We start from the raw sequence: 10,119 nt of genomic DNA, 5'->3' as shown, positions 1-10,119 counted from the left end.
ATATCTGAGCTTTTAGCCTGTTGTAGAAGGGCACCTAGAACTTTATAGATACTATCCTTGGCAGATTCAGAGCTACAGTCAATTGGGGTGTATGCAGACACAATAAACAGGGTGCGATGAACCTCACTTTCTCTAGATTCTCTCACAGATGTTGCCAAACGAACCGCACAGAGTCGACTGTCAACGGGCATCCAATCAAGCAGAGACGCTTCCGCTTGTTCACTCAATACAATACCCAAGACAGCCTTTATTGGAGGGAAGAAAGGTTACTTCAAGTGTAGCTGACGATCAAGAATTTTTTCTCAGGGTGGAGGGAGAATCTACGTGATGGGGTGTTAAGCGCCAAGCCAAAAACGCCCGATTGTGATTGGCCTACATTCCAATCAATAGGAGCACCACATCCGTTGGTCACGGTGGGCCCCGAACACATCTAAGTAATCGATGGAACCCTTGATTATTTCGAGTGCATCTCTCCTCCTAACACGGTACCAGAGTTTTATCAGGCCGGTCAAGCACAAGGGATTACCATATTGTGGATACAGAAATTTCACTGTTGCTTATTCCAAACCTTCCTGGCTCATGAGAGTTTGCTCAATTAGGGAAATTGTGCGGCTAACAAATCAGTGGCGTCGGAATCCCCAAAAATCCGAAATTATATCAGACGAATACCAGTGAAACGGCATAGGCTTTCGCATCAGTACTCAACCAGTAGAACCAAATCAATCATATCCACCATAGGTCATAGTCCACGACAACTTCAGCCAGGGCATGGCTGCTCTCTGTAGGGCGGAGACCATGCCACCTATTTTAAGTACGGGCAGACGTTACTACTCGCCACGATCCCTGTAGGAGACGAAGCAGTTTGTTCTAGTGAACTTTAGCTCATGTTGTGCATATGATATATCATTAGAATGTCGACAGGAATTACCATTGGGTTTTATATCCTTCTCTGTGACAATAATCTGGCTTTGGACGGCCCTCGAATATTTTACGACCACGCATACTGGGCTGCTGGATGGAATACGCCAGGTCACATCGTCAACACCGAACTGACTGCATCTCGATTGTTGATGAAACGCTTGCGAAGTCAACGGATAAGCTCGAAAAACAAAACAAAAACTCTAGAGACTTCCTGAGTTTGATAACTAGGAGCAGCCGGGTGGTAAATTAGACACCAGGCCTTGTGGCGATAATGTACCGAAAGGTGCAACTAGCACTGCAACACTGAACTTCTCTGTTTGTGTTGAAGTAAACTGTTTCTTTGCAGATTGCTCCCTACTGTGGTCATGGGGAATCATGTCTCAGTACATCTTTTCATTACTCGTGGGTTTTGGAAACATCTAACGGGTAGCGAATCTGGCAACATTTTCGTTTAGGCTGAAAATGTTTCACCTGCGCAATTAAGTTGTTTCGCTTTGGCGATTTTTGAAGGTTCAGAACGCTGCCGTTATGCACGACAGGAGTGGTGTCCTCTATAGTCATTGTTGGACCGGTATTCTAGAATTTGGCATAGACTGTATACTTTTGCTTTGAAGAGGGATGTTGGCATCCGTCTACCCTCAATGTATGGCTTCGTTAGAGGCGGTTGATTCGCGTCGCTGCCCACCTCATTTAACTCATCTTAAGTGTTGATCGGGAAGACTTAGTGTTCTCTGTTTATCGATAAATGTGCTGAGCAATTGCACGCAGCCCCTGCAGTCTTTAGGCGCACTTTCTAATGGAGCTGAAACATGTAACCAGTAAGCGTTCTGCCAAGTGTCCTCAGACAAAAACACCAGGCCAGCCGAAGTCACACATTTGCTGGCTAGCCTGGGATAGCTGCGCAGTATGTTAATGACGGAAAGTGTTAATTCTCTCGAGTTTCGTCATGAACTGCATATGTCGAGGCGCGAGCGCGACAAACTAGCATCGTGCTTGTTGGCTCATTAGCTTTCTATTACTTCCAAATAGTCAGCTTATGAGCGTTGAGGACCGCTCGCATTCGAGTGACCTACAAAACTGATTCATCATTTCGATAGTCCAAAGCAACTTATTGATAATATGCCTTGGCCTAGTGAGTGACACATGCTTGAATACATGTTTAATTCTACCCATGCTTGTGGCAGAAAAGAATGGAAACTTGTGTGTTTATAATGTTTTGTCTCGAATATCAAGGCACATATCGTCTTTAGCCATGGAACATCCGGCGAACAGGGTCCATCTGGTCCTTAATGGCGCACGGGAATTGATAAATGGCTTACGTTACATTGTGGGTATCTCTCCTAACCTCATGCATGTTCATTCAATGCAACGTATCTTCTGATAGTTGACGCAGCTGCAATGCGTTTATCCGGATTCCATACTGGCTACGTGTCGAGTTCTTGCACGCTAGTCTCTTGCTTACTCAGTTAGTGAGATAGGTGATTTTGCCATATGTTGACGATGGAAATGTAATTACAAGTCACCAATGAGCGGAGTGGCGCGGTCTCTGGCAAAATCTTCTCAAACTAATCCCTACTTCTGTTCTCAGGTGTCCCCATGTGTGAGAGCGAAAGGCACCATGTGAACACAAGGTAACGAATACACTATTGTCTGTGAGCATTTCGTGTAAAATGCTGCTTTGACTGTCAGAAGTCACTCATCACGCTCACCCATCGACACCTGAGGGCGATCCATCGAGACCACTTTCGTCTTCGGCTCTCAGTGCTAAAGATCCAAACGGACTGTTCAGTTTACCTACCAACACCCCACTTTTTGACGTCCTCCTGACGAGTAGTCTGCTTCACACAGCTTCTTGCGGAATGTCTAGTGCCCAGGTTGCTGTAAGACTTTTAAACATTTCCATATTTCCGACATTAAAAAGTGTCTACAGGCTTGCAGAAAACACGGGCCTGCTTGAACCAGGTTACTCAAATGGGGTGGTTGGAGATTAACTTCAACATTCTGGTTTCCGAACGAACTTCTAGCCGCTAAAATGTCTGTACGTATGGATGGACACCTCACAAAATGCTGTGAAGTTTTTTGATAAAAATGGTTAGCCAGACGCATCGATGAGTAACGCTGACAACAAAGGAATGTGAAGGTACAACGGATGTATCTAACTTTGGCCACAAACCTTGTCATGGGCTTTAATCCAGTTTTTTTGCCGTGGTGCTATATTCACAAACGAGACACAGGTTCAGGCGCAGTTTCCTGGAGTACAGCGGTCCCGAAATGCCAAAATGGTGTATTAAGCCCGATAGGTGCTAACTGTGGCCAGTAAATATGAGATGCGCAAGACGTAGAGGACAGACAGGAGTTTCCTAGGGGCGGTTCAAGTTCTTGGACATCTTATTTTCAATCACTCTGTGTGCTCAGTCGAATTACTTGATCATTCGCATTTTTTCCAAGAAATTACTTACTAGGGGTATATATGGTCCTAAAATTGAACACCATTCCATCTGCTCTTCCCGTATCTCCTCGTGGATGTTACACAGCGCCATTCGCTAGTGATGCCTACAAAAGTGTTGGCTCCGCGCAAAGTTAATAAACGTCGCTACTGGTAGTTGAACCCCCATCTAAATGCTCGATGGGATCCCGGGCAAAAATAGTGTTGACAGGGTTTCCTGTTGCCTGACCTGCCTGTTAACTGTGAGCTAGTCCTTGTCCTATATATGCAACTTTGTAAATAATCACTGTGTCGGGGAAAAACTTTTCCTCCAAAATGTTGTATTTTCACCATGTGCGCTCAAACCGGAGGCCATCAGAATCTGCCTTACTTTTGTTGGAATTCGCGTTAATCACTATTCTTCCTTGATTTTTAACGCGCCCTGAATTAAGAGTTATGACTGTGTCGCTCGCTAGAGAAATCAATTTCGTTGAACTTGTGGGGTCTCTGAACCTGCGAATTCTATAGGAAGTTTGTTTAATTCGGTTGCACGCTTCAGTGATACCTGCTGCTGGCTATTCGCACAATGGGATTGATTTCTCGAAGTCTACGGTATTTTCAGGCTTGCCAGTTCATGGTGTAGAATGTCTATGTATAATGTATATGGCCCTGAACTATCGGAAATCATTTACCACGGCGATTTGTTTAAGTGAGCAAATGCCCAAGGTCAATAAACACCATCGACTGTGAATACGTTGCCCGAGGAAAAAAAATCGCGAATTGTGGAAAACGTTGACTCACTTGCAATAAACGTAACTTTCAGGTAGTTTTACACCGGAAAAAATTTCCTGAACATTTTAGAATCTAAATGGTCTCTGGAGATGCAAAATATGTGTAGATGCATTCGCGAAAAAAATTTTGGTCAATGATTCCTGTTACCAGTTAAAATTCCTTGGTTCACTTTAATTATTCGCGTCACCCTCCAGGATTTGCCGCCTGTCGCAGTGGTACGACGTATGCATCTCGAACTCCCACATGAGCCACTTGGCTTGCCGGGACACCTTCTAAATTGCATGCTCCAACGTCTCGGAGTGGTGCACCTGGTCTTTAAGGAGGCCGTTTGCATTCTCCAATCGGTTGTTGGTCACATTACCGAAGTAAACCATTCCGGACTGTGCATTCTGGCCAATTTTTGGGGATGTACAGCCAGCGAGCCGTAAGATAGGAAAGAAATCGAGGATCGGTGCAGCGCAGAAGCTGCAGGTCGCGCCGGAATCTGTGTGCTTGTAATTTGCTGAACAAAAACCACTGTATAGCGTTGTACAGGCAAGCCATGCGTTGAAATATGTGCCTACCGTTCGCAGAATGTGTATATGACCAAAAATACATGGATATTAAATGAAGCATACGCGCTTCCTGATGGCAGTAGCAAAGCATAGTCACAACCGAACACGGCTCTTGCTGCACGCATTTACGCCGCCAACTTGTCCATTACGAGGGTTTTAACCGGATAAGTTTCGCTCATCATTTTTTTGAATAAACCGAACAGTTTACGCATGGGAGCAAACTGCTCGCTCTCTACGAATGCATACACAACCGAAAGTCCGGTTCCCATGCCATCCGTTATCAAGCAGGTGTAAGTTTATAAATACATGCCGAATATTAGATGCTTTGGAAAATTTACCCAAGGCGGTTTGTTGCTTGCGTTTGATCTACATTCACTACTTCTAAAAGCGTCGGAACAACGCTATCTGCTGCCATCGAGGGAAGCACATGTGGCTATAGTGACCTTCATGTGACTAACACACAAGGACGCGTTTGGTCTCCCGAAGTTTTGCCAGGACCGAAGGCATATCACCTGCTACATTAAAACCCAACCATGCGGCACCTACTCAACATAGCCGGTCGACACTTCTGGCGGTAGTTGTGTATATCCTTGCCAAATTCATCCGCCACAAACTGCCGCACCTCACATGACGGTGTTCCATATTTCAGAAGGGCGTTGCAGGTGCCTAACACGTCTTCGGTTAGCCGTCGTTTAACTGGAAGCCGGTCGTACAGAAACTTTGATAACTTGAGGTTGTGTTCAAGAAAATAAGAGGTGACTGCCAGTTGGTTCCTTTGCCTCCGTGGACAAAACCGCACTGGACAGCTGGTGTTTTGCGTACTTTTTTATTAGTAAATACTCTTAGCTTACTAGCTTCTCCAGATTTCCCGGCTTTCCGCTGGCCTAGGAGGGGGCCTGCTGCATTTGTAGTACGCCCATTCGTATCGCAAAACACCGTTGGTGCTTCGATTAATGGATGAAAGGACAAATACCACAAAGTTATCCTTTAGTATCGACTTAGGGCCTTCTCAAATGCCGTGAAGGATGGAAATGATAAACCCACAAATCTCGCAACGAACGATTGTGAAGCCACTTCCGAAGCCATAGCACACCAAGTTCAAAGCCGAATGTGCGCCAATAATTTTCAAAAGAGATCGATTAAAATAAATCGCAAAAAAGTGACGTCAGATGGGGGTGATTTTTAAACTTAGCACATATGCAAAGAGGTGACATTTTGGCATAAAATTTTTATTTCACCCACAGGGGTTTGCAGAAAAATGCATTGTGCGTCGAGGGCGCGGCTTGATACGTTGTTGACAGCATTCTTTTAAAGTGAACTTTTAAGGTCACCGACCCACACCGATTCACTCATGAGCCCCATTTCACGGACCTGCAATTCATGCACGAGCCAGCATTCTGATTGGTAAAGTTAGGCACAAGCCAGGAAGCGCGCGCATTCAAATTGCGTTGGTACGCAAGCCAACAGACGAACTAGTTGCGTGCTTAAAGCGCCTAAATTAAGGAAAGGGTTGTAAAAGCAAGCGCGAAAATCGTCCGAAACAATGTGGAAAATTTATTTCAAGACATCTTCGCTTATTCGTGTAAGATATGCGCAATTTGGTGTGGATGAATACATTTACTTAACATTACAAAACGTAACCATATGCCGTAAATAGCCCTCCACTGACCTCTCTTCGCACAACCTTTTTGTGACTATCCGCACCACCTCCCTCAATAAAAGTTTGGAAAGAAGTCAATATTTGTGTTTTCGGAAACCTTGCCCCAAAATAACTACTACGGTTCTTTTCGCACCCAGAACTTTAATTTGCTTCCGTCTTATTCGCTCATATTTTTACGCTATATATGAATTGCAGCATAAACAGTTGTACAAACTTAAGTGATCTGTTCACAGGAACTCGGCACAAAACTGCTTTTTGGAAGCTCGCCCCGCGCATATTGTAATAATCGAAAACAATTTGACACATTGCGCGGTGTGGACGCGAGGGTGGATCCCTGTATATGATGCATTCTTGGATATGCGAAAATAGTCAGTAAACAATGCATCGATTTCACGTATTTGCATGTGAACTGCCAACTTATCGATGAGACGTGCTTCCCAGTGAAAACATGAAGATATATATATATATATACAGCGAGAATGCAAACTCTCCAATACCAGCATGCTAAACCAGCGTCGAAATCTTCATTGCCACGCACCACTTATATATTAAAGCTGGTAGTGATACTTCTTGGAGTGGTGATCATCCTCCCTACAATCACCTTCCCTCCTAGATTGTCCTATTATTGTCCACCTTATTAATAACCTCCAGGGAATCTAGTCCACCATCCCAGAAGTTCCACCTTCGCCACTCTTACGTATTCGGTTCTCCTTACCACGCCGCCGGAAGCTGTTCTCCGACCACTTATTACTTACATACTGTCCCTGTTCATATTATCACCCTGTTTGCACAACGGAAAACTTACATTTCGGATTCTTCTGGTAAGCTAAAAAATACCGCCATGTAACTGCCTGTTCCAACCAGTCCAACGACTAGCCTCCCAGCTAGCCACTTCCGCGGCAAAGTCCTTTACTTCCCAAAATTAGACAACCGCTCTGACTCAGCCAGCAATTCGCTCCTGGGCCGGCAAACAAATCCGCTCTCTCCTAGGTCCATTTAGCGTGTTATCATCCTCTTTTAGATTTTTACCTATTGACACCGTTTTATCTGATGCCTCCTGGTACTCATCCGACGATGCCGCTCTCATTTTTCCTTCCTCATCCCCTGTCCTACCAAGATTTAAACTTCGGCTGTAGTTACCGAAACGGCGTTATTCATTCAATTTGGATGGTACCTGGTCCACACTCACTTGGTCCTCTAAATGAAGGGAAATCATTCGTGACCCCGCATCGGTCCAACTCCACCTGGTCAATCTCCTCGCCTAACCCAGATCCAGCTGCCACGGAAATGCGTATCCCCTCTGCGATTGTGGCATCTTTGAAAACCGTTACGGGGCTGTCCGTAAACTGAAGTGTGACAGCGCAAAGATGGCATGGCACTATCATACCCAGCACTCGAGCAACTACTTTCTTCAGAATCTCGCAACCATTCACCCAAGTGAGCCCGTAACTGCAACCACGAGAAAAGTTTTCACCGTGCCCTTACCGCTCCTGGTATGAACTCATGCTAACCCGACGAAACATTCGTTCGGATTTGACCAACCTGGTTTTCTGCTGCAATTTCGATTCGCTTCTTCCACAAGTTGAATTCCATATAGGGTGTCTGTTTGGCCCTATGCATTGACACTATCTAATCATCAAACCCATCCACTTCATTGACTTCCTACAACAGTAGCACTCGTCTACTTAGTTTCAGATTGAGCCATATTTTCCGGACAAAAAATGCCATTTGCTTCTACTTCGAATTATTTCATCTCCAATTTGCGCCGTGGGCTAGACACACGCCCAAAATTTCTCTGAAACCGTGGTTTGAAGGAGGAAATCTTTAACATAAAGTTTCAACATTTGATGGTAATTTTTCGGGCGTATGAGATCTTCCCAAACGGCCGCAGTTTTGTTGAAAGTTGTTTAAATCTACTCAATCCCAACGATATTCAAGGCCCGCGGTATCCATATTTTAAGTGGCTGTTATGGCTGAGCACGTGAATGCGGAGGATGATTTTGTGGAGAATTTAGCTTGTCAAAGTTTTTTTCTCATTCAATGCATTTCAAGTCACTTTGAAAGAGTACCGGGCGAAACATTACGTTGTTTTCGTCCGTATAAACTCCAGAAAGAGCAGCAATTCGCTACTTTTGTATGAAAAGGCCTTCTACCGTTGCAGCAGACATCCCTTCACACGAAGCAGAAGCCGTGGAATTCGTCGCACCAAATAAGTTCACGGTTGATTGTGTGTACGTTGTAGCACACGTCGTACTGAGTGTCCGGCAAGGTTCCACGTTCGCCCGTACCATGACTGCTTGAGGGTTACTTCCTACTACCTGGAGCACAACCATCCACGCAGCAAGTTTATTGACAGGCTCCCCATCAACCGGCGACTTACAAATGATGAATTAAATGAGTGTTCTACCCTTTTTAAATACGGTGCTCCGTCGTCGGATATTCGGCAGTACGTCGCCGACCACTTTGGAAAGATACTCACTATCAAGGATGTGCGTAACTATCGCGTCAAATGTCGACCCCCATTGTTATGTAGGCCGTTGGTTACCTTTTAGTCGGTTTCTTAGATGACATGTCTATCATAGCCAAGTTTCGAGAGTGCGGTCGCGTGCTGCTGATGGAATCGGAGGGTGGCAGATATAGTCACCTGTGCTTTTCTCGAACGCAGCATATAGCACTCTTTAGACGTTTCCCGGACGTCTGCACAAGCAGTTTGATCAGTTAGTTGGCAAACTGAAGCTGCTGTAACCGCGTAAGGCTGCTGGGTGCATGAAGCGTCTGATTGTCCAAAGCCAGCTGATGTTGCGTCCAAATGCAATTAGTGCACAGGGCAACCAGCCTCTGGTGTTAGATGGCAAACGCAACCAACCACGGTGGCGTTCAACATCAAGTGACGCTGTTCCCTGTGGTCTCTGTGGCCGGCCAACTGACCCTGCTGATTGGTGGTGTCAACGTGATCGACTTCCATATCACCGTTATTGCTGCGGCAATGAGCCATGCCCGCTGTGTGGAGAAAATCTTCAGGCGCGTCCACCAAGTGAGTGCACATGTATAAATTAAGCTATTCCCATTAGTTGCCGGTCAGTCTACCTACCGTTCAGCTAAAAGAGCTTGCTTTGATGTTGATCTTGATCGGTCCATGGAGGACAAGCCGAGTGTGCCCCGTAAGGCAGTCGCAATCAAACTGTTTTGTCCAATTTCGGAGTTGATAGAGACCGGTAATTTGAGGCCTAATTTCTTAGCATACGCTTTGTAGACCTTGCTTTCGAATCCCGTGATGACGAGGAATTCATGTGGTTGTAACTCGAAGGCCTCAAATACCGAATCAATGAACCAACTGCAATCCGCAACGACTGTGCATTTACCCTCATCTCGGTATTGGGAATTATGAACCACCAGGTAAGCAAAGAAATAAAATAGAATTACATCCAGATGCTTAAGTGCTGTTCTGGAAGGTTAATTGCTTGCCCATTTTCCGTTTCAGAATCCTCGTCCCGTGAAGTGGATCTTAAGAAAATGAAAAATGGAGCGACTACCAATTAAGCTTGTATCGGTGATGCCAATGAATAAAATGCAGTTCGCCAATGGTGTTTTAGTAAATTCATGGCGAGCGCATTACCAACTCGTCTTTGGCCATTGTATTACGTTGCCGTGCATAGGTGAGGCCCCATAATCTGCGTCGCGAATAGCAGTTACGCTAAGTAGTCGAGGTGAGCGACAGCTCATTGTTTCGGGTATTGGAGGGAGTGGTTGATGGGGAACAATCAAGA

At 45.2% G+C, this 10,119-nt stretch overlaps 1 protein-coding gene across 1 annotated transcript in view; it reads right to left on the bottom strand.

The window, feature by feature from the left end:
- T265_13091 (hypothetical protein) overlaps window positions 1-3,461 on the bottom strand; it is a gene marked incomplete at both ends in the record, with an annotated part of 4,776 nt that extends 1,315 nt beyond the window's left edge. Inside the window, 2 exons of the mRNA XM_009167148.1 lie at window positions 42-245; window positions 3,381-3,461. Coding sequence (XP_009165412.1) covers window positions 42-245; window positions 3,381-3,461 — 285 coding nt within the window. The remainder of the gene's footprint in view (window positions 1-41; window positions 246-3,380) is intronic.
- Between the last annotated feature and the right edge of the window lie 6,658 nt (window positions 3,462-10,119).

The sequence above is a fragment of the Opisthorchis viverrini genome (assembly GCF_000715545.1).
Source record: "Opisthorchis viverrini unplaced genomic scaffold opera_v5_36, whole genome shotgun sequence".
In the NCBI taxonomy this organism is placed as follows: domain Eukaryota; kingdom Metazoa; phylum Platyhelminthes; class Trematoda; order Opisthorchiida; family Opisthorchiidae; genus Opisthorchis; species Opisthorchis viverrini.
The sequence above is the reverse complement of the archived record's forward strand: the minus strand, read 5'-3'. Positions and strand labels throughout refer to the sequence as shown.